The following is a 25,994-nucleotide window of genomic DNA, read 5'->3' on the forward strand; positions in this document are numbered from 1 at the left end:
GGCATTCTTGCTGATCAACTTTGAATCTTTCTTCCTCAGCTCAGTTTTAATTTTCAAGTTCCTCTTCACTCCTTCTCATGCATTCTGCAGCTTTCTTCAGCCCGATGTTAGTTCCACATCACTCATCTTTTGCATCTCATGGCTAAAATTAGATTTTTTTTCCCAGTTTTGTAAGTTTTCTGTGAAGCATTATTAATCTTTTTTTTGTTTGAAGGAAAACTTTCTCAAAATACTTTGCTTTCATTAATCATTCACTCACCTGTCCAGGTCTCTCCGACCATCCTCTAACTCCTACATATGAGTGTTTTATTTCTTTTTATGAAGTGTCCTTTGAAACTTGCTAATAAAACTGCTAAATAAATGCACATTTCAAAAGTCCAAGGAGACATTTGCTATACTTTAATTATTAAAAAAATTAAAAACAAACTCCTATTTATAATGCATCTCCCAAGGCCTTATTAGAGCCAGTTTAGTACCTTGTGGAATGCTGGCTTTGTTGTTACACAGGAAATGCAGCAGCCATAATGTCAATTAAATTATGCCTTTCCACTGTTGAGCCTAAAATATTTCTTTACAAATATATTTTCTCACTAGTTTGATGAGTTTCAAATGGGCCATTAAGCAATGGGCTACACGCTTAGATGTTACATATTTCAGGACCTCCTTGTCAATGACTGCTGAAGCTGCATCTATAATACAAAATCTATTGTAGGCTACATATTTGTTTGTGCTGTTGGCAGCACATAAAGAATTCCAGAATCAAGCTGTGCTCTTTAGAAGCTTGATGCTTCCCTGCAGCAATAATCAAAAAATGACACCAAGGCGAGTGCTGTGATTCCGGTTACAGCAAGTAACCTGATGGGAACAACATTGTACTTTCCCTACTGGAACTAAAATTAACTCTACTATTTCTTGACTAACATTACATGATTAAACATCTGCTCAAATGTAGTGCCGATAATACCCTGAGGCATGGAATACAATTTATTGATGCTCTGTAGTTTTTAAGCCTAATATTCCATCTAGTAAGTGTCTCTTCCATGTATTTCACCAGGGACATTCTAAATAATGTTGTACGTACCTATATGAAGGCCACAGGTCTGTACTATTGTGCCAACCGCTGTGTTGGTGATTGTGAGAAGTCCCCGTTCCTAAAAGCTTCACAGTAGAGATGAAATCATGAAGATTGTTACATAGATTAAATATAAAGCTCTGATGATATATAGTATCAGGCTTCCAGTTTAGCTGTTCATTAGGTTAGTTTATTGAAGCTACCAGTTTTCATGTACCCGTACTGTTTATAAATTTTGAGAAAATATCTCCCCACCCCTTTTTGGTTTTTGCTGGACTAGTTGGTTTCAGTTTATTTCTTGTATTCTGTTGTGTAAAAATGAAAACAAAATGCAGGCAAGATTCACATAACCAAACAATTGCATGGCCTGCTAAAAGCTGTGAAATAAATGCTGTAATCTACGATTTGCATGCTTTCTGATGAATGTTTCAGTGAATTTCTATGATGGTGCAGCCATATTTGTGGGATTTCTAAATAAAGACTGTTCTTGAGTACCATTGCAATGTGTGTTATTGGCGTTCTGGTCTCTGCTAATGGGATGGACTCAGAGCCGATTTAGCAACTGAATTCTAGCCTGCAGATCATTAGAAACAACAAAATTGTACACCATCACAATCTGTATTTGCTGAGCTCAGTATATCCTTCACTCTGCCATTACCACCAAACCAGGGATTCAACTATGAATCATTGAAGAATGCAAGAGGACACACTGGGACCAAACAAAAGATGCCTATAAAAGGGTTGTCAGCCTAGCAAAGCTGCAGTGTTAAATTACATGCTTACTAAACAGAATATGATAGAACTAAGCAATCCCACAACTAATTGTTCAGATCATTAGTCTTCATATACCTAATGTGGTGGACAGTTAACCAGCTGCATGGAGGACGAAACTCCAAGAACATTTACAACCTCAAAGCCAATGAAAGAGTTTGTGCTCAAGCCAAGGCAGAAATGTTTTCTACTATATTTACTTAAAAAATACTGAGTCGATGGTTCATCTTGCATACCTTTGAGAGCACCATCATCACGAAGCCAAGCAGTTGCAGTGTAATGTAGAAAATTGTCGCTGTATGTCTTAGCTACAATAAAGGGGCACATCCAATCTGGTTATTTTCTTCCCAATTATTTGCCAAGTAACTTACGACAGTATCACTTAATCACCAGGCACAAAACTCTTGGCCCACTCTCAGCAATGATCCATGTCCTCCTGAGTCCTAGAGCTAAGAGAAAAACCCTACCAATGCCATGTCCACAAAATCTTTCAAATTCACTACAAGGATAGGTGAGCCAATGTTTGCCTTTCTCCACCCCCCCCCCCCCCCACCGTACTGAATCATTGGTTACATTCAGCTGGCTACATCGAGTAGACCATGTCCTTTGTAAGGCTGATTCCAGACTCCCAAGCAGACATTACTCTGAGCTGCAGCAGGAAGAGACCACTAGACAGAATGATAGCAGAACTGATAACAGCACTTTGGTCAAACAACAGCTGTGGCAAAAAGAAGCAGAGATAATGTTTCAAATGAAAGGCCCTTAATCGTGCACTGCTCAATAGCTTCCTCACTGATGCCCAATTTCACTAGTGCCACTTGCCAGAACTCATCACAATTATCCAAACTTTGACCAATGAATTGAATAACTGGAGATGAGAGAGGTTGCTCTTAATATAAAGGCAGCTTGTGATAAAATGTTGCATGAAGGAACTCTGATGAATGGGTATCAAGGTAAATGCTCCGATTATTGGAATCATACTTTGCATGAAGGAATATGCTGAGATTCTTGGAGATAAAATATCGCATGCCCATGGCTGTGCTGCAGGACTTTTTCATGGTAGCGTCCTCAGTCCAATCATCTTAAGCTGCTTCATCCATGACCTTCCTACAGAAGGCCAAAAGTGGGAAGTTAACTGCTGATTGCACAATGTTACATTTTATTTGCAACTCTTCAGAAAATTAACAAAATTTAATAACTCAGAACCTTAAAGTGAAAAAAGAGGTGGGACAGCAAAAGAGACTACTGAAGTTTACTGCATTTATAGCCAAATGTACAGCTACTATCGGTGGAGCAATTAAAATTGATTAAATCGAAGGCACACAAATCTTCAGAAACTTGCAAGATGGAAGGAGACTTTATAGCTAGAAGCAATGCTCAGGAAACAGTTTTAAAATTGAGGCTTTGTGTAATCAGGGTTTACTCTGTACAAATGAGCACCTAGCCATCAATGGCTAAATAGGATGTTGCAGATTAGGATGGAAGAACCAGAATTCTGAATGGTCTCAGTTTTACTGAAGTTGAATATGGGAGACCGTACAGAAAAATAATGGAAAACAGACCTAGACAAAGGATGTGCATTGCTATAACATCTAAAAAAGATCTTAAAATTCATCCAATTAATTAAGAACAGAGGCCTTGTCATTGTTGTAGCTGTAACGAATAATATCTACAATTGATATAACATGAGGAATGTATGTAGTCTAATGTTTAAAATAGTATATGTGGCAGTCTTAGCAACAACAAGTTAAGGTGGAGGCCGAGTTGGACAGTATTATGGAAATCTTGAAATTATGAATTTAAAACAGAAAATCTGAGAAATGCTCATTAGGTCAGGCTGCACTTTTGGAGAGAGAAATAGAATTAATGATCCATGGTCAAAGACCTTTCTTCAGAAGTGGGGTAACTTAGAAAACAGGCATGTTTGATCTTGTAGAGAAGTGGGGGGGGGGAGGAAATATCCATACTTTCTCAGCATTTGCTATCATTTTTATGTTTCCTTTTCAGTAACTACTTTGTCTTGAATCTCTCAGCCCTGGAAAGTTATTTTCTCTCTCCTTGATGTTTCCTCTGTTTTCACCTGTTCCATGCAGAGAAGATGTTGTTAACATGCCTTCAGCACTCTCAACACTAATCTATCTCATCTATCATCTCTTAGTCTTCACCCTGTCAAAAACATTCTGTTTGATCTCTCCATTCCTTTGCTTTCTTTAAGTTTGAATATGCCTGTGTTCCAAATCATTTTGTGTTCTGGAAAAAAACATTAGACCTGAAATGTTTCTGTCCCTACAGGTGGTGCCTGACCAGCTGAGCGTTCGACATTTTCTGTTTTTATTTCAGATGTTATGAAACTAATGTTCATAGTGAAGGTGCTGAGGTCTGAAGTTCATTTTGGGATTGCATGCAAACGAGGTTGCAAATAGTCTGATTCAGTCTCGGACAATTGTTTATGGAGAGGAATAGAGTCAGTAGTGAGAGAAGAGGTCAATTTGGGGACTGATGATGAGTTCTATCTGTCCATTGCTACTACTTGATATTGGTCAAACATACTGACAGTATTTTACAGTGCCCACCAGGTAAGAACAACATGTTTCATTTCCTGAAGAACATTAGTGAACCTGATAAGATTTTACAGCAATCCAATTGCTGATATTTAGTGTTAACCTTTTCCCCCAGTTTTGGGCAGGCACATAGTTATGGAAAAGCTAGTTACTTAATGGTTCTGTGATTTATTTATAATTAGAATTTTGTGAAGATTAATTATTTAGTATTGCTTTCTTTCACAAGGCTATGTACTTGGTTTACCGTGCCCTTGAGAAGGAGCCTGTGCCGTTTTCACTGCCACCTGCCTTAATACCTCCATCAAAGAGGAAAAAAGCTAATGTTCCTTCTGCGGTGCCACTTATTCCATCTCCGCCTTCTGCCAAGGAAAGCCGACAATCCCTACCTCCTGTGGGAATTCTACCTACCAAAACAGCAGCGGCACAGGTAATACACGTAATAGTAGCGTTAGCTCTTTAATATCATTGCTTTATTGATTTCAACAAAATATATTTCAGGAGATTCTGGCATGTGAACTAGATTTTAACTATCCTAGTTCTTGCTCCCTCTTATTATTGTCTGAAGCCCTGACCCTGGATCTGACCCCCTACAAACTTTTGTATTTGCCAGATACAACCCCAACTCCTCTAAGTCACTGATCTGAACTCACTAACTTTGATACTTATGAGGCACCTGAACCCACAACCCTGACTCGAATCCTAACTGTCAGTTCCATCTCTTCTGAACCTTCATACAGAAGGGATGATACCGTATCAAGCCTTGCATCCTGTGGGAATTCTGCCAACCAGTGAGCCAGAGACCGTTGCTGCCTCACTATGCTAGCATCTCGGGTTCAGTCCTGACTTTGGATGCAAACTTTGTGATTTGCGCATTCTGTCTGTGACAGTGGGGCTTTTCCCTCAGTGCTCCTGCTTCCTGTCCACAATGCATACAGCATGTGTGTGGCTGTTGGGTTAGCTAGCCACTGCAAGTTGCCCCTTATGTAGATGAGTGGTAGAATCTAGGGGGAGCTGATGAGAAGATGTAAACTGGGATTAATGTTGAATAAGTGTGAATGGTTTGTTCTGAAGTAGGCTGGATTGACCAAAGAGCCAATTTCCATGTTGTACCTCTCTATAGCGGTGCAACCCATAGAGCAATCTTGGTATGGCTTTGAAGTCATTTTCAGTAACATCACTATCTCAACTCACTTTTATCTTGTGCATCTGCATTTTCATGGGACATAGAACAGTACTGCCCAGAAACGGACTTCCACTACCACCCCAGGCACTGTATCGCAAACACTCACTATTCTGTGTTTTTTCCCACATATCTGCTTTAAATTTGCTGTCTTTCACCTTAAGTGCATGCTAGTACTAGACATTTTGACTGTAGGAAGCAGATTCTAGTTCTCTGTGCCTCTCATAATTTTATAAGCTTCATTCAGGTCTGCAGTCTGCCTTTACTATTGAAGAGAATCAAACACAGTTTGTCCAATTTCTTATAGCACACGCCCTCTAATCCAGGCAACATCCTGGTAAACGTCTTCTGAACATCGTCTTCACATTTGTCCTAAAATGAGGCAACCAGAATTGAATGCAATACTCCGGATGTGGCCTGACCAGAGTTCTGTAAAGCTGTGTTTCACAATCAGTTAAATTTTATTGTGATTTTTATGGCAGTTATTGTCAACCTGCTAGGCAAATTCTGTTGACTGATCATGGTGTATTGCTAAAAGATTACAATTCATGACCACAATAAACTAAAACGGGTCGTAAAGGGCATGCTTCAGATCAGAAAGGTGGAGTAAGCTGCTCTGCAAACAAGCTTTAGCATGATGGAGGTGATATATCTACAATGTAATATTTTGGGTAAAGTATATCTTGAGAGTTTTAAACTTGGGGAATAATCCTGCATTTCTGTCGTTTAAGAAGCAATTTATTTTACAGTCTGTTAAATGGGTTGTAACACCAGCTGACAAAACAAAATATGATGAAATCTTCATGAAAACTGACAAAGACCAGGATGGGTTTGTCTCTGGAGTGGAAGTAAAAGATTTCTTTCTCACCACGGGTTTGGGTCCAGCAACACTGGCTCGTATCTGGTAAGTAGTCACCATGGGTTTAATAGTAACCATTACTCTACTTTCGTTCACGATTTAGAAAGTGACCTTAATGTCCTTGTGTTACCACAGATTTTGGTAATTTCTGTTGAAATTATTTTAGTCTTCTAGTACTGCAATTAGACTGGCAATTCTTGAACGCAGGAGGGGAAATACTTTTAATTACTGTTCAGCACAGTTGTATTCTATTCACATTATCTCATCTTTTCAAATTATGCACAGTACTATAATTGATTTAAATTAATTAATTGCAATGTGCGTTAGGCAAAGACAGTCTGAGTTAGCTGTTACAGTGCCTTGAAAAATTATTCAACCCCAATCCTTTGTTCACTTAAATGAGTCTTACAACCAGGGATTTTGATCAATTTAACTGAGATTTTTTTTTTTGTGAATCACAGGCTCCTTTTTTCACAGTGGATCTCAAAACATGGAAAATTGTGAAGCATGATAAAGTAAAAATTCAGAAACAGAAGTGTAAGCAGCTTGAAAAGTACTCATCCCCCTTTCCTTAGTACTTAATTGAACCACCTCTCACAGCTAATACCATCAGTAGTCTTTATGGACACATCTACTAGCTTTGCACAATGTGGTAGAGTAAGATTTGCCCATTCCTCCTTGCAAAAAAGCTGTGCCAGGTTAGTTGGGGAGTGGCAGTGGACAGCAGTCTTGAGGTCTTGCTGGAGATGCTTGATCAGGTTAAGGTTGGGGGCTGAATACTTTTTCAAAGCACTAAACGTCTTATTCAGTACAGTTACTTGTCATTGTTCTTAAGCTGGAAATTTGTCAAACAATGAAAATATTTTCGGTCTGTGTAAAGACTGTAGGGGAGACACACTGAGTACTTAGCAGTCAATGAAAAGAGCAGTGCACCAATAATGCCTGACAACTTTGATGTTCTTAACAATAAAGTGCTATGTGAAATCACAGTGAATCATTCTGGAAGAGTTAATTCTTAATATTTTTGAGAAAATTGTGAAGCTTGTTTTTGTAGGTGAAAATCTGACTTCAAAGATTTTGATGATTGCCAGTTGTAGATTGATATGCAATAATTAAGCCATTTTTGTGAACAAAACTTTTTCTTCATATGGTACCTTGCATGCCTGCAAGAAATTCTAATACATCCCTTCGTTGTTGTTCTGTACCTTCCCCAATGTAGTTCCATTTGCTCTTCAATTATCTACTTGGATATGTTCTCCTGCTCTATCTTTCTTATCCCCTGGCCCATCTAGTTTCATCTGTCTATCATCTTTTCCTTGACTGTCCTAAATATCACCTCCCAAATTCAGTATCAAAACTTGTCTTCTTTACCTCCCCCACATGGCTATATCTGCCCATTATCCCCCACCTTGTTTGTTTCCATCAATTATGTAGCAACTTATGTCTTCATTCCCCTTCATTTCTTTATAATGCTTATATTCCCTCTACACTCTCAGTACTGAGAGAGAGCAGAGTTTTGACCTGAAACAGCGACCATTCATTTACTACCACAGGTGCCCTTTGTCCTGCTGTGTTTTCAGTTTGTTCTTCCCCCTCTCCCCCACCGCCCCCCCCCCCCCGGATTTCCAGTATCTGCAGTCTCTTGTGTATACCAGAAAGTTTGCAAATTACAAAGTCCTTTGGATTGTAAATTAATTATAAGGAAAACAGGTTCAGGTGCTGTTTTTGTTTCTGGGAGGAATGCTGGAGAATTCTTTCATGAGCACTTTCATGTAAATTTTATGTCCATGTGAAATGTCAGGCAATATATCAAAAGAGGGCTACAATGAACTCTGGTCTAGCTTATTATGCTTCATATCCAACTCCATACAGAAAGCTGATAGCTTTGAATCGTACTCGGGACAGTCCAGCAGAAAAATACTGGGTCTGAAGTCTGGGTTAATATCTACTAATATGTTTGTCTCCAGTGAAAGTAGCCTCTGTTCAGTATGGATTATAGGATATTAAAAACTCTCCTGCTATATAGATTTCACAGCTGGTGGGAACAAAGAAAGGAAGTGCTGTGCCTCTGCATTTATTTTTTTCTGAATTCTGAATTTAAACATGTGATTTAAAAATTGTGTCCAACTAATCCATCTGTGGAAGACTTGGCCAAACAATAATTGAACCATGCCTAACTATTTGGTAGTTTCAAATTCGAAGTAAACTTAGTATTGAAGCGCATTTATGTCACCATATACAACCCTGAGATTCATTTTCTTGTGGGTGTACTCAATAAGTTTATAGAACAATAATCATAACAGAATTAGTGAAAGACTTGGGCGTTCAACCAGTGTGCAAAAGACAACAAACTGTGCAAATACAAAAAGAAAGAAATAATAATAAATAAATAAGCAATAGGTATTGAGAACGTGAGATGAAAAGTCCTTGAAAGTGAGTCCATTGGTCGTGGGAATATTTCAAAGTTGGGGTCAAGTGAAGTTGAGTGAAGCTATCCTCTTTGGTTCAAGAGCCTGATGGTTGAGGGATAATAACTGATCCTGAACATGGTCATGTGAGTGCACTGATGGCAGCAGTGAGAAGAGAGTGGTGGGGGGGCGGGGGTGGTCCCTGATGATGGATGCTGCTCTTCTGTGACAGCGTTTCACAGGGATGTCTTTATCTGTGATGCACTGCGCCGTATCTACTACTTGTAGGATTTTCCGTTCAAGGGCATTGGTGTTTCCATACCAGGCTGTGACGCAGCCAGTCAACATACTCTCCACGATACATCTATAAAAGTTTGTCTGGAAATTTTCGCAAACTCTCAAAGAAAGTAGAGGTGCTGCTGTGCTTTCTTTGCAATTCCACATTCGAGGCTCTCTGAAATAATAATAATAATAGTGAGGAATTTTCATGTTTGACTTGCATACCAAGCTTATTCGGGTGACGTGGAGAATGACCCTGTTGATGGTGGCATGCTTCCTAATGAGCCCTAAAAGTCCATTTTGGAATTGGCTAGCACTGGACAACTAACAGATGCAAAACTCCAATTTAGTGTATTAACTGTGATGAGAGGTTGGTACATAATGGACATTGGACATTTCCTGACCAAAAGAAATGGCCTAACCAGTTTGGGGCTATATAGGGATGTGTTCCCTGTCTTCAATAGAAAGATAAGATTGCTTCTGCCACAGCTTTTGGTGGGGGAAAATAGAGTTTTCCCCTCCCCCCACTTAACCTGGTGGCATTAAATATTTAACTTGATTAAGAAAGGTTTGAAAAGAAATTGAGTTTCGAGGTCTTCTTGTTGTGATGCTTTGGCCACAGATGGCCTCCTAGCTAATTTAGATTAGCAATATCTGACTTTAATGTGACTTCTACCATAGCAGGTAATACTTCCTTAAAAGGGTTAGATATTTTAATCATCGAATCATTTTTGCCATTCTTTCTCAAAACATGATCAAATTTTTAATCAATAATTAAACATACCTTTACAGTTCAAGTAGATTTTCACAGCTTTATGATTATTGGCAGTGCTGTGTAATTTGTGACACAAGAACTTGAGAAGAGAATTTTTGAAAAATATTTCAAAGGAATACACATTTTTGTATTTAACTTATAAAACTGAGCATATGACAAAATGCTATAGTCATTTTAGTCTTTGTTTGAATTTAAGATACAAGAGAATTCTACCTATTCAGTGCTATTACATGCAGGTTTTGAGATCTCTTAATTTTCTGCCTTCACAGGGCACTCTGTGATACAAATGATTGTGGGAAGCTGAATAAAGAACAGTTTGCCTTGGCTCTACATTTAATAAACCAGAAGCTAACTAAAGGCATTGATCCACCTCAGGTTCTTACTGCAGAAATGATGCCTCCTTCTGATATTGCGCAAAAGGTAAACTGTTGTTTTTGCATGAAATTAGTGCTACATGATGGAAAGAGACAGCATTGGCATGGTTTTGTATGTTGTGGCCTCTACTCATGATCTCAACAACAGTCATTCAGTTTCTGAAGGAATATCTGAAGTGATCTGACTAATGATTCAGACTTGTTTGTAAACAACTCATACAATTATTCCTGGAGAGCAGGAGGGTAATGATTGTAATATTTGTTGGTTTTATTTAAATCACCCTTTCCTGTCACATGGTTTCACACATTATTCATGTACATTCTCTGCCTTTGTCACTTCCTTTTTGCCATCTGTTACAAAGCTAAAGATGTCAGATTGGGACCCAAAACAGGAAATGTGTTGTCTATGGAAGTGGAATAACCAAGCTTCATTCAAAATCCATCAGTGTGCACATGAAACATAGGGTGATCTGCATGATAAGTTTGATTCCAGTGATAATGCATTCTGAATATAAAAACTTCAAATTGATTGAACACTTTTGAGAATAGTAGTAGATCTTCTGGATTTTGTTGACCTTATAAGCCATTCAAAATTTTGAGTTTTTGGTTCCATTTGTACATTGTTTCTGAATGGATTTGATTTTTTTTCAATGAAATTCTTTTGGTGCCTTTAGAAATAATTGGATAAAATCTTATTGGGCACTACAGGTGGAAAAGGTAAGTTTATTTTGATAGTAAGAAACAGAAAGGGCTGGGAGTGGACAATCAAGTTAGCATCTATAGAGAAAACAAGGCAGGTTGTTATTTAGTACTGCAACCCTCTTTGAAATTGATTACTTTGAGACAACCAGGTATTTTAATAGAGTCAGAAGTCAAGATGAATGGAGCAGGAGAAAAGGGACAAGATAACAGTTAATAGGATGAATATTTAAATAAAAACAGACACTTTCATATGTGAAGGAAATTGATATGAATAGACAGAATGAACCACACTTAGGAAATGTGCCAGTCATCTAAGAAAGCAGATCTGCTTTTTCTTTTAAACAGGAGGAGGAAGGTAAGTGTGAAATTATAATGGAAATGCCAGCAGTCAGCTGTTGAGTTTCTGTTTGAATTTATTAAAATCAGTGTCCACACCCACTTGAAATGTTTGATTCTGTTCTGGAAGCTTGAGTAAGATTTTGGCCAGAGCAATACATAGACCCTAGATTGCATTTTTAAAAAATTTTGCTTCAAATAGATTGTCCTGAACATGAACTTTACATTCCATTTTTGTCTTTTTTGGTCTTGTATGCAGTGTACCAGTACCTGAAATTCTCCATTCAAATTTCCACGCCTTTCATTTTCCATTGTTGTTATAATTAGTACCATTTTCTGCTTTGTTGTGTATTTATAGCATAATTAGATGTGCATGCATTGTCTAATTGCTGTTTTTGTTAATGTCAACGTTTGTGGTTTTAGTATCATTTTCTTCTGCTTCCTTTCTATAATTTTTCTCTGCTATCATTTTGTGTTATTTATCTAATTTAAGTGATCCAGAATAATGTCCTGAATATTAATCAAGACTTATTGTGGGATTATTTGTGTATTGCTAGATTTTCTGCTAGAGTCTTTTCATAGTTTCCATTTTAAAATTTGTCTTTATTTGGGAATAATTTTACTGTTTTAATGTACTATTGGGATTTTGCAGTAAAATAATCTTGTAACTTTAGCTTGTAACAGCATGTTTAAATCATTGCATATCAGTATGGTAGAGAAGCAACCTAATCTTTCACTTTTGCCATTAAATAAAAGATTTCATAAATTTGGGTTGGTGGCTGTCTAATACTTATTTTCTCTCTCTCTCTCTCTGTCTCTGATTGTCTTCCTCTTCCTGAGTTATAGGTCAGTATGCTATGAGTATGTCAATGTAATTGCAATTAGAAATTTAAATTTTCTGTCAGTGGTATTAATTCTTCCGAACACTCTACTCTGAAGTTGCTAGATTTCTTGTTTGGGCACTCTTTGATGCAAAACAGACATTCAAGGAAATTGCAGGCCTCAGAAATAATCCAGTTTAGTTTTTTTGTAGCTTTACTAATTCTCTTTGAACCTTTCTTTCTTGCATTCTACTTGCCTTTGCTTTGCTACAGGCTCTATGCCTTTCTCACTGTGCCAGTCATCCTTGCTGCACTGCTTTGATGTCCCTAATATGTGAATAATGCTGGAAGCCTAACGTAGCACTTCTTCGTTTAAAATGCAAGGTTAGCATAATTATTTACTCTGTAATCTGTCCTATGTTCATTTTCCTTCGCTCATGGTGAACAAATCCTTCTAGATTTTTAATCTTTTATTTGCAGTTTTTTGACCAAGCACAGGTTTCAAAAATTATGTAATCCATCAAGATTAAAATCAGGCTTTGTAGTATTTCGCTGCATTTGACTACTAAACAAAATAATATGTTCTTTTGAGTTAATAGATAATCTAAAAGAAGTTGGGGGGGTAGATTTGACAACATTAATAAATTATTAATTAGTATGTTTTTGGCCAATTAATTTCTTGTTCTGCTAATTAACATTGTAAAGTTATGGGACATCTAAACCAGGTTACTGTGCGTGACAGAGGAAAATATTCTTACATTATAATCTGGTGCTCAGAATTAAACTTTAACATGGCATTCATTAGGTCAGGGCTTCAGATTTCATACATACTGTATATCAATCAATTTAGATTGGATTTTAATATTGTTGGAGCAAAAAAATATGATGGACAGGTTGAGGATGAGAATTATGCTCCAGTAAAACTCGTGTGCTCTGTTTAATCTGGAAAATGCGATTTAAACTGTGAAATAGAGTAATGCTGTGAATTTTTAACTGATCTGAAATCACGTGATAATATGTCTAAGGGCTTAAATAACCCAACACATGCTTTCCACAGAATGGAGCCACTCTGAGCACTGTAGCTGACTTTTCAGCCATCAAAGAACTTGATTCTATACACAACGAAATAGCCGATCTTCACAGGTAAACACATTTTTGATACTGTATGCACATCTTTTGAGTATAAAAGATATAGAACTGTGCAGGATGATATCAAACATTATGGAAATTCAATATTATACTATGTCTTGCCGTAAAGGATAATTACAAAAATAACAATTACTGGGTAAATATACTTGAGGTAAGTGTTCTAATTGATAATTATCTGCTGCAAATTGTTTTAGAAATATTAGTTTAATTATCTGTTTGTCTGAAAGTGTCAGCAAGACGTGTCAATGCAAAATATCTTTATAAACCAAATAGCACATTCTTTTTCTCAAGTCCCTACAATAGTTAGAGCCAGTGTGTTTTCACAAGGAATTTGATGGTTTTTGACAATGGAAATTATTAAAAATTGAATTTGTTTTCTAAAGCAAGTGAAACCCCTTTTTACCAGGCGTGTGTAGAGACGTGATTCGTTAGTCCCTCACTAACAGTCACTGGACTTAGTGTTGAGAAAACCACCTTTCTCAAACTTCATACCTTGGGTCCCACCAAAGCCAGGAAGTTGGGATGTCTCAACCACCTGAACCTCGATCTTTGCAAATATTGTCCCCATACAATTAAACATCCACAAGAAATAACAATGCACTGCGTACAATTATAAAGCATATTTACAAATTTCAGTTTTATCGAACAGATAGTAGGAAGAAGAAAAGAAAAAAAAATAAAAGGGCTCATTACAGTTAACCCAGTCCAAATGTGCACACAAGTTGGAGCTCATCTTGTAGTTGTCTTTAACTCACACGCTGGACCCATGGTTTGTGTGAAAGCAGATACTTCCTTCCAAATGTCGCTCGAAATCCATCTCAAACAAGTGGGCTCCCCCATGGGGGTATTGGTTCTTCCTCCTTAAAGCCATTCATCTGCACCAACACGTGCAACAGGGATGGCATCCTCAGCCACCTTCCCTCCTGTCTTCTCCCAGCTCCTGCCAAAAATACCTCGACCCACATCAGTGTCTGTCACAAAAATCTCTCCACCCAGCATTCTTTAGAACCTACTTCCAATTCCATCATGATTGGCTGACACAACGTTCCTTAATTGAACAATATAGCCCCTTTAGCTCAAACCCAAACATGCTAAAAGCAGAACAGACTGCTCTTACAGAACTGCTAAAATGAAATATCTACAGCATAGTAGTAAAAACTTAACCAGGGTGTTACACAAGGGTTCGCAAACTTTTGAGATGAAAGGCTTGCGTTTGCACTCATATAAAACAACTTTGGATGAGAGTCAGTATTTCATGTCTGGAATGAAGAATCTTGCTTCTTAAAAAGTTAATTCTGTTTTTCTTCACACAGATGCCAACTAAATTAACAGATGTTTGCAGCATTTTCTGTTTTATTTCAGATTGCTAATATCTGCAATTTTATGATTTTCATAATATAAAATTAAAGTTTGACAGAGCAATAGGCCATTCATGAAGAGCTGAAACAAGCCAAATACATTCCCACAAGAGGGAAAGGCAAGGAAATCGAAACCAGAACTCCTTGAATGATGAGGGAAATTGAGATTACCGTGATATTTAAAGAAAATTATATAATATTTGTCATTTGAATTCATTCAGTGAAAGCCAAATTTCGAGATTCAGAGTAAATTTATTATCAAAGTGCATATATTTCCTCATATACAACCCCGAGATTCATTTTCTTGGGTGTTCAATCAGTGTGCAAAAGACAACAAACGGTGCACATACAAAAATAAATAAATAATAACAATAAATGAATATCGAGAAAATTATATGAGGAGTCCTTGAAAGTGGGAACATTTCAGTGATGGGGAAAGTGAAGTTAGCCCATTTGGTTCAAGAGCCTAATGGTTCAGAAATAATAACTATTCCTGAATCTGGTAATGTGAATCCTGAGGCTCCTGTTCCTTCTTCCTGATGGCAGCAGTGAGGAGAGAGCATGACCTTGATGGTGGTGATGAGGGCATCACTGAGGATGGATCCAGCAAGTTAAGTACTGTTTTAAGAGGCAAACTGCAGTCGGTAAGGCAAGCATCTGACAATAGACTGTCATTTAGCGTGAATGCATTTAACAACATGTAAACAAAATAGTAAAAAGGGCAGGTTTGGATCTTCTAGATCTAAAGAAAGGATAAAAGTTCAGTAATGCAGTGAAAGTATCAATGTTTACTAAGGAGGAATATTCTGTTGGAGCAACTGCAGATGGTACAAGTCATGAATGGATAAAAATTGATAAGAAAATGGTTCCAGAAAGACTTGCTTTGCTCTTAATGGAGAGGCTGTTGTGCCAGGTGGCTTGTATTCCTAGTTGTTGAGAGAAACAGAGGTTGTTGACACACTTGCCGTGATCTAATCTTCCCTGGATACATGAAGGAACGCAAGGTTTAGAAAGTGGAAAAGATGATTGATTACCTTATGGTGATATTATTTGTAGCCTGGACAGTTAAAAATTGAAGGTGGATAAAGTAGTAAAAGATATAATTGGATGGGTGGAGTGTGAGTTAACAGGTACTTGAAGAAATCTGAGTTAATTAAAGATCCAACATGGATCTATAAAAGGAATATCATGTTTGACTAAACTAATAGAATTTTTTAATGGACTAGTAGAGGGAGCTGATAAAAGCTGATTCTAAAGTCTTTCATAAAAGGCTTGTTAACAAGGTTGTGTCTTATATTTGGAGGGTTTGTGTCAATTTGAACAAAATCTGATTTAAGGACAAAAATAACAGCAAGTTTTAGAAGACTTTTTTTCCCAGACCAGAAGATGTCGATGATGCTGTTCCACATTTTGACCAAAATTCTTCCTTTTATATATGACATAGAAATCTGAATGTAGAATAAAACGTCAAGTTTGCCTCGGACACCAGTTTCAGCGGCATAGCAAACAGCTGGGTGGCTGCAGTGGGACACAGATAGGTAAGCAGAAAGGGTATAGAGGTGACAGATAGCATTTAATATTGAAAATGTAGAGGTAGTGTAATTTGATAGAAGGGAGAGGTTTGACGATTCTTATGGGAGAGAGGAGGGCAGAAATGGTTTTCCCCGTTCCCCTCCCTCCCCCATAGCTGACAAGGTTCTTATTTCCTGTATTTCTGTTGTCACTTCTTCTCTCCAGAACAATGCAGGGTTTACTTTCTCTTCCTTTCCGAATGGTCCTTCATAGTTTCCAAGACTTCCAGTACAAGCCACCACCAGATATATCATCCCTTTTCTTTCCCTGGCTGCAGTCCAAAGGGACTGCTCCCTCTGTGAGGTTTGGGTTCATTGTTACATCTCCACGAATATCCAAACCCCTTTTCCTGGCACTTCCCCCTGCAATCTCAGCGACTTGTTCTTTACTTCTCTTCTTGCCATCCTTGGCCCCAAGCATACATTTCAGGTGAAGTAGTGTTTTATCTGCTTTACTACCATTTTAGTATAATTCTTCTGGTGCTCTTGATGTGGTCTCTTTTACACTGGGAAGGACAAATGCAAAATGGGTGACTGCTTTCCAGAACATCTCTGTTCATTTCACAAGAATGGCTCTGAGTTTTTAGGTGTTGTCACTTTATTTTGACACTCCAGTCCCATTTAACTCTGCTTTTGGCCTCCAACATTGTTATGATAAAGCACATAGCTTGTCTTCAGAATTGGAAAGTGATAGCCTTCTGGATGTTGTATTCTGCAGTATCAGGCATTCTAGCCCCTTGCCTTGCATTTTGCAGTGTTCTATTTTTCTTTCCCTCCCATCTACCCATCCAGCCAAATTCCTGCTGTTCACCAGCCTGTAACACTCTTTCATCCAGCATCACCACTAGTCGTGTCACAGAATCCTTCTGGCCTCTCTCTCATAGAAAGAAAAAAAGAGTAGGTCTGCCTTTCCTCTGTTTTCTGCTGCTTGAAGCTTAAAATTATTTTTAGTTTTTTCTGTTCTGACAAAAACCATTGATTTGAAACATAGCTCTGTTTCTTTCTCAGTAGGTACTGTCTGATTTGGTTACTCCCAGCATTTTGTTTAACAGCTTCTTTCCCTAACGTACCAGGTGATACCTCAAAAAAAGGAAGGTGTACTCAATAAAAATATTGAAGATATATTTACAAATTATTTGATAATATGTAGTCATGTTACCTTGCTAACTTGCTACTCATTTCTCTCTCTGTATTTTTGCATAGAAATGGTGTAATTGCATTCCATGCAGTGATAGTGCTGCACATAGGACAGCACAGCACAGGAACAGGCCCTTCGGTCCACAAGTCTGTGACAAACATGTTGGCAAATCAAATCAAACCCATCTGCCTGCACGTAATTCATATCCCTCTATTCCCTTGTATGTTCATGAGAGTTTCTAAATGCCTCTTAAATGCCACTATCAACCACCAGCTCTGAAGGCACCTACCGCTCTGTATTTAAAAAAACATCTTCCCCCCACCCCCCCCCATCTTCTTTAAACTTCCCCCCTCTCAACTTAAAGCTATGTTATCTATATTTGACATTTCTATCCTGGGAGAGACAGGGGAAGACTGACTATCCACTCTATTCTCTCAGGTTTCCCTTCTGTCTCCAATGCCTTAATATCGAATGTTATGACTCTGCAGTTCATATTGCAGAAAAGCTCCATGTAGCTTTATATCTGTGCTTTGTTTGCAGATTCTCTGAGTTTTGATGCCCAAGTTGTGTCACAACCAAGTCAGAATACTATGTGACTAAAATCAGGATTGAACTGCTTCTCCAGATTTGCTTACTCACTCTATTTGAAAATTCCATTTATGCTTTACTAACCAAGTGAGGTACTGCAGGAACTCTATGAATGCTTGCATTGTTCCACCTTTCTTTGCATTGCTCAAAAGGTTGAGAATGTGCTCCCATTTCAGTAAAAGGAGTATAATAGAGACATATTCATACAAAACTACAACACAGAAACAGGCCTTTCAGCCCACTTAGTCCGTGTGAAACCTGGTCTCATCAACCTGCGCTCAGACCAAAGGCCTCCATACCCGACCTAACCAAACTTCTCTTAAACATTAAAATCAAAGTCACATCCACACCTTGTGCTGGCTGCTTGCTCCACACTCTCATCACCATTTGAGTGAAGAAAGTCCTGTCATGTTCCCCTGAAACATTTCACTTTTCACCCTTAACCTATGACCTCTGTTGTAGTCTCAGCCAGCCTCAGTGGAAAAAGACTTGCATCTTTCCCATAGGTAGGTGGCTAAAACTACACACAGTGCTCCAAAGTAGGCCTCGCCAATGTCTTGTACAGCTTGAACATAACATCCTATCTCCTGTACTCAGTACTTTGATCCATGAAGGCCAACACACCAAAAGCTTTCCTTATGGCCCTATCTTCTTGTGACGCCACTTTCAATGAATTATGGGCCTGTATGGCCAGATCTCTTAGTTCTATCACACTCCTCAGTTCCCTACCGTTCACTGTGTAACACCTACCCTGATTGGTCCTATCCAGATGTAATACCTTGCACTTGTCTGCATTAAGTTCTGTCTGCTGTTTTTCTAGCTGGTCCAGATCTTGCTGCAAGCTCTGATGGTCTTCTTTGCTATCCACTACATCCCCAATCTCAGTGCCATTTGCAAATTTGCTGATCCAGTTAACTACATTATCATCCTGAAAATTGGTATAGATAACCAACAACAGCAGACCTAGCACTGTCCCTGTGGCGCTCCACTAGCCACAGGCCTCTAGTCAGAGAGGCAACCATCTACAGCCATGTAGACTACATCCACTGCCTTGCCTTCATCAACTTTCCTGGTAACTTCCTTGAAAAACTCTATAAGATTGGTTAGACAATACTTACCATGCACAAAGCCATACTGACTATAGTCCATGCCTATTCAAATATTCATACATCTGGTCCCTTAGAATACCTTCCAATAACTTTCCCACTACTGATGTCAGACTCACCGGCCTGTAATTTCCCTCCTCCACCAACTCCATAGCTGTGTGTTAAACTGTACTGTTTTTTTTCTTTCTGGCCTCACTAGCATGTGGTACTGGTGGCAATCCTGGGATCACAACCTTGAAGGTCCTGCCCTCAAACTTAGTACCTAACTCCTTGAACTCATTTTGCAGACCCTGAACTCACTGTACTATTGTGCAGCAAATACTTTATGTCATTAAACACATGCTCATGGGAGACATAAGTGACTGCACATGTTGTAATCTGGAGAAATATAGTCTGCTGGAGGAACTTGGCAATTAAGCAGCACCTTTGGGTGGGAAGGAACTGTTGATGGTTTGGGTTGAAACTCTGCATCATAGTGAGAATAACTGATAAGATATTTAGTTTAATTTCCTATATGGATCAGTGGATGAGGAGTAGTGTGCAATGGCTCTACATTGGAGGGGAATGCCAATCCTTCAACTTTCCAATTGGTGTGTATGCCATTCAATCTGTCCTCACTGCATGACAAAGCTTTCATGGAGCTCTGAATCCCCTGGTCTTTGTGCTGGTGAATGGCCTCTGCTATAGGCAATCTAGGTGCAATGCCTAGCTGGAAATGCAATTCTCAAAGAGGGGCAAAGCTAAGGAGGACACGGGAGCAAGCAAACCTCCCAAAAAATAACAATGAGGCATCTTGTTTTCCAGATTGATAATTTGAATGTTTTACATGATGATAGTAACCTAGTTATTAATGTGGTGTTCTGAAGCTATTAGTTTCATTTATGAATGCAGACCTGGTATCCAAATTATTTGTCTTAGGATATTGGTAAATTGACTCCTTTATACTTCTGTTACCTTGGAAGTCTTTTTCTCAACACCACCTGAATTTTTTATTAAGCAGAAATTACTTATTCAACACCTAGATGCATCCTGCACAAATTCCGACCTAGATTCTGCTGTGCATGTTTACTTATGACTAAGTAATCTTCACTTACCCTGTTTTCCAGTACCTTCATTTATAAATCAGAATCTTCCCTTTAATCATGGATCCCTCTGCCAAATACACTTTGCTGATCACACCAGTCTTCAGTCCCATCTCTGCTCTGCTGATTTGAGTTCATTGTGCGCTCACATTTCTCTCAGGAGCAGAGAGTTCACTTTAAGTGTATCTATACTCTGGGCTTCTTCCCCCAAATCTTTTCTACTTCCTACTTTATCCTACTTTCAAAACTGTTTGAAATTGCCCTGAATTGTGTTGTCAGTTCCCATTATAATTTGTATTGGAATATCATGCTTTGTTAGATGTAGAATGCAGGGTTTGTAACAATCGGTTTCTCTCTCTAAGCAACACTTTTGACTCCTGAACAGTTGATCACCAACTTGTTCTCTTCAGAGCAGGTTGTATTCAGCAGAAGGAAAGATTCAAGGGAAATATTTATGCTCACTGGCAAAACTTTCTTTAAAGAGGAGGCCACAACTGTAGCTTTGTCTAATGAACAAGGTCACCAAATGGACTCAATTCCCTCTATCTACTGATGATCTGAAAATGGCATAATATAAATTTAATTATGTTTCAAATAGGCGCCATGGTTCCTATTTTGGGTCATTAGCCTTGGCTCACTTATTAATGTGTACGTGTGCAGAATTGTCAGATAAGACCTGATGTCTCCTTAGGTCAGATAGCATAGAAATAGTCATGGATATAGCTGACAATAAAACTGGCTTGCAAAATAATAATAGTTTTGAGATCTGTGCTTTACTGGCAAGGCCACCATTTATTGCTCATTCCTAATAGGCATTGAGAAAACAGCTGCATTCATTGTGTTGAAACAAATCTCACAGTAGTGAGTTCCAGGATGCAGACCTAGCACTGACGACAGGCCAGTCATGTACAGTACTTACAAGGTAGGGCATGGTATTCAAATGCTCCGCTGGTCCTGGTGTTCATGAATTGGGGACCTGTCGCTGGGGTCGCTCACATGAGGCACTGTTATTTATTTCTTCATTGGTAAGCTACAGCTGACGTGTGCCTGTTCCTGGCTAGTATTGAGCTTCTTGAGTGTTATTGGAGTTATCCAGCCAAGTAGAGGCTGTTCCATTACATTCTTGACATGTACCTTGTAGTTGGTAGAAAAGCCTGGGGCTGTCAGGAGATGAATTTCTAGCTGTGGGATACCCATCTTCTGGTCTCCACTTAAAAGCATAGAAAGCCTACAGCACAATACAGGCCCTTCGGCCCATGATGCTGTGCTGAGCATGTACTTTAGAAATTACTTAGGGTTACCATAGCCCTCTATTTTTCTAAGCTTGTGGGCACAGTGTTGCTATGTGGCTGGTCCAGTTGAATTCCTGGTCAACGTGACCTGTCCACTTATAGTGGGACTCGGCAACATTAAAATGTTGGGATGTGTTAACATTTATTTTTGAGGCACACATGTTACTTGCTCTATGCAGACATCTTCAAGGAGCGGTGCCTCAGGAAGCCAGTGTCCATCATTAAGGACCCCCCCCCCCCCCCCCAGCTTCCCAGGACATGCCCTTTTCTCACTGTTACCATCAGGAAAGGAGGTACAGAAGCATGAAGGTGCACACACAGCGATTCAGGAACAACTTCTTCCCCTCTGCCATCTGATTTCTAAATGGACATTGAACCCATGAACACCACCTCATACTTACTTTTAAATTTCTGTTTTTGCACTGCTTATTTTAACTTAACTATTTAATATACATACAGTCAGCTCTTCTTATCCGTGGATTCCGCATGTGCGAATTCAACCGACCGCGAATCGCGAAAACCAGGATGTGCTCTTCCAGCACTTGTTTGAGCATGTACAGATTTTTTTTTCTTGTCATTATTCTCTAAACAATGCAGTATAACAACCATTTTATATAGCATTTACATTGTATTAGGTATTATAAGTAATCTAGAGATGATTTAAAGTATACAGGAGGATGTGCGTGGGTTATCGTGCATTGGGATCGAAAAAAATTGGAAGTTCTCTTACTTATTAAGTCGGAGCAGATACATCTGGTATTATTTATTGTCAGTTAGTCAAATGTTTGTCTTAGTATATAGTATATATTTGACCTTTCTATGCATATAAAACATTTAACGTATGTTTCAGCGCTGGGCTCGGGAACGGAAGTTCTCGGGACTCGGGACAGATTGCTCCCAAGTGCGCTCTTCACCGTGCCAGCTTGATGTGGATGATCAAAAGCCAAAAACCCAATAATTAGACCACTGCGTTGCTTAGTAATAATTGTAACTTTCATCGGGGCAGAGCCTTTCTCACTTTATCCTTTAAAATTGTTCAAATCGTTGATCGACGTAGCCTAACGCTTTTCCAATGACCGATGGCGTTTCACCTCTTTCCAATTGCTTTATTATTTCCACTTCATTTTCAATCGTGATCATGATTATTGTCATGAACAGAAACCCTGCGGATTCAGAGCTCGGCTGCTGGGTCCTAATGTCCACCGCACTGAGACAGGTTAAATAAGGTCTGGGGTTTCGCTGGGTCCTAATGTCCACCGCACTGAGACAGGTTAAATAAGGTCTGGGGTTTCGCTGGGTCCTAATGTCCACCGCACTGAGACAGGTTAAATAAGGTCTGGGGTTTCGCTGGGTTCTAAGGTCCACCGCACTGAGACAGGTTAAATAAGGTCTGGGGTTTCGCTGGGTTCTAAGGTCCACCGCATTGAGACAGGTTGAATAAGGTCTGGGGTTTCGCTGGGTTCTAATGTCCACCGCACTGAGACAGGTTAAATAAGGTCTGGGGTTTCGCTGGGTCCTAATGTCCACCGCACTGAGACAGGTTAAATAAGGTCTGGGGTTTCGCTGGGTTCTAAGGTCCACCGCATTGAGACAGGTTAAATAAGGAACTTGAGCATCTGCGAATTTTGGTATCCGTGAGGGGTCCCGGAACCAATCCCCCACAGATAAGGAGGGCCGACTGTATAATTACCGTAATTCTATTTTTTTCTATATTGATACTGTATTGTGTTGTACTGCTGCCGCAAAGTTAACGAATTTCATGACATATACCAATGATATTAATTCTGATTCAGACTCACATTTCATTATCACATATGATCAAAACATAGAAATGCATCATTTGCAATTACAACCAGTGCACCAGTGAGGGCAGCCTGCAACTGATGCTGCACATTCCAGTGAAAACAGCATGCCCATAGTGTTCCACAGAACACACAAACAGCATCAACAACAACAAAACAGCAGCAGCAAAATAAACTCTCTTCCCATCCCTCCCACCCACACAGGCATCCAGCCCCAGGCCTCTGGCCTCTAGTCATTCATGAGTTTGACACTTGCTAATAAATCACAAATGTAATTGACCATTATGAAAATCTTTGGTATTCAACCTTGCTTTCGCCTTCAGAAGATGGCTGACTCAGGAGACAAACTTTGGGGACTCCCATAGTGGTATCCTAGGGCTGAAAAGATTTTCATACAACAACTGCAATTACATTTTGTGTGAGGAAAATCTCTTGACAATATCCAGAGTGAATTGTAGCTAAGTAATACATTGAAAGAGATGGGGAAAATTATCAGAATCAAAAATTGTTTTTTTGTCACACTTTACCAACATTATTGTTTTTTCTTTAATTTAGTATCAAATGGAATTTTGTATGGAATGCAGTCAGGTCTGCTTCTCCAATCTCTTTCTAACCTTGCCATCAGTACTCTAAAAACGCAGTTCCAATTATCCAGTTTAAACAAAAATCATGCATCTGCACACATACTTACTCCAGAAATCTTAAGTAAACATGCATTTTTGCCTATAGGTGAAAAATACCGAGGAGTTATTTACTGTAGAAATATTAAAGATGGGCCGCAGTGTCCCTTAATAAAGGCATAAACAATGACATGTAATGGTGTAAGCTCCTTGAGGACTTGGAGAAGGTAGAGTAAATAAAGGCCTGTTGTATTACTTTCAGTGTATATCACACTCCCAGGTTTTTTTGTTGATTTGGTTTTATAGATTTGAGCTAGTTCTCTCTGGTGTATGTAGCAACTTATGTCTTTATCTTGGATACATTTGGTGACATTCTGTTTTTTTTAAAATCAGATCCTGGTTGTCTTTTTCAATGATAAATTAATTTGAAACAATTGCATAATATATACCTTCCACATTTTGGTGAGAACTAGCAAGCAATTTGTCTTTAAAAGTGCTTGGGTTGCCATCATCAGTAATACTCAGAACCTCAGTGAAAACCTAATCCAGCAGCTGTATAAAACTTGGAAATAATTCTCAAGAGCTTTATTTGAAGAAATAAATGATTTCTAGTTCACTATTTGCAGGTGCATGATGTGCTTTACAAATTTGCAAATGATATATTAGTTTTGTATTTAAAAAGCCATAATTTAATATTTGTTCTATTATATCATAGTCTTTTCTTAATAAACTACCTTTTGATTTATCGTTATTAACTGCCAGCTTACTGCCAGATGACCTGTTTACCTCCCTGCCACTGCTGTCTTCACCACTGTAAATTACTTCATCACACTGTCTCACAGGCTTGGTAACCACCTTCTATTTATATAACGATTCCCTTAGCAAGCTGCTGCTGCTGCGGTGTAGTTAAACAATTGTACATACCTGGCAACTCTTTAAAAAAAATCACAGTCAAATATCATTAGGGCAATTCAGGAAACCTATTTTGTATCTTCTTCATTATTCTTCCCCCCCCCCCCCCCCCCCACCTTTCCACATGAAATTAAATGAATGACTATGCAGAGTGCTATGTCTCCCGGGCTAGGTTGCTTTCCACGTGACTATTATTTCCTGGTTTCTGAAGAGATTCTGTAGAATCTGAAACCCTTGTCTGCGTATGTGGTGAGAGAGGGCAGGCTTACAATTGTTGGAGAACATCAGCCTCTGCTGATTATATCGTGCAGGTATGCAGTCATAGGATTCACTCATGACATTCAATTGATATGCATTTGATCTTAAACTCCACATTTCTGAAGCTGAGCTGAGTGCCAAGTTAGAATGCACCGCAAAGATGATGCGAGTGGTAAGAGATTGTTTAAAATCTGCACGGCACCGCTCTTCACCCGATGACCGGTGAGTCTGAAAATTATCAGGGGTTGGGGGGTGGGGAGAAGAGAGGTATGTGTTATGAGGTTCAAAAGACAATTGACAGATCAAAATAAAATTGTCGGCCATATCTGTGCACTGTCAGATTCTCATTAGTGGTGACTTCATACCGGATTAAAATTTTGCAAACATTTTCATGCCATTAATGTGATGCTATGTTAAATTTAGAATGCAAATGAAATAATTAAAATATCATGTAAGAAAGCCACAATTCATGTATGTCGTAAGATTTAGAAGCATACCAGCATTCCTGTTTTGCAGACAAAATCCTTAATTAAACAGAAAAGAATAATATTTCTGTCATATTCTAAAAATTCTCTTTTTTTAAAAATGTAATTTGTTAATTAAAGGACAATATTTTTACAAAAATGTTTTGAATGTCTGTTGTTTTGATACTAATCAAAATGTTTGTGTATTGGTAGTTTAAAATTTAGTTTTGTATAAAATATAGTTTAATGGTGGGATGATGCTTTTAGCTCCTCCTCTTCCTATAAACTCTAGCTTTGATTAGCCAACAGCTCCATAGCAACAGTGACATTTGTGATGAAAAATAGTCTCATTGATTTTCGACTCTGTATTTCACAGAACCCTTTCAGATATCAGGCATTTTCATTCCTCACTGAAATTAGGCATTTCATTCGTAGTTTAAAAGGTTACTGATAACCTTCCCTGTTTCCTTTCAAGCACCAGCTCATTGTAAGACGATGCATTTGAAGGGCGAGTCA

The 25,994-nt window shown here is 38.6% G+C and overlaps 1 protein-coding gene across 3 annotated transcripts in view; it reads left to right on the forward strand.

Annotated features, from left to right (window-relative positions):
* The window catches only part of eps15 (epidermal growth factor receptor pathway substrate 15), a 152,237-nt gene that overhangs the window by 62,681 nt on the left and 63,562 nt on the right, over positions 1-25,994 (forward strand). For all 3 annotated transcript variants that reach the window (XR_009514743.1, XM_059984256.1, XM_059984255.1), the window contains exons 9-12: positions 4,631-4,831; positions 6,334-6,488; positions 10,175-10,325; positions 13,196-13,281. Coding sequence is in view for 2 of the 3 variants with exons in the window: in XM_059984256.1 (XP_059840239.1) it covers positions 4,631-4,831; positions 6,334-6,488; positions 10,175-10,325; positions 13,196-13,281 (593 nt within the window). In the remaining variant the exon portion in view is untranslated. The remainder of the gene's footprint in view (positions 1-4,630; positions 4,832-6,333; positions 6,489-10,174; positions 10,326-13,195; positions 13,282-25,994) is intronic.

Source organism: Hypanus sabinus, chromosome 11 (assembly GCF_030144855.1).
Source record: "Hypanus sabinus isolate sHypSab1 chromosome 11, sHypSab1.hap1, whole genome shotgun sequence".
In the NCBI taxonomy this organism is placed as follows: Eukaryota; Metazoa; Chordata; class Chondrichthyes; order Myliobatiformes; family Dasyatidae; genus Hypanus; species Hypanus sabinus.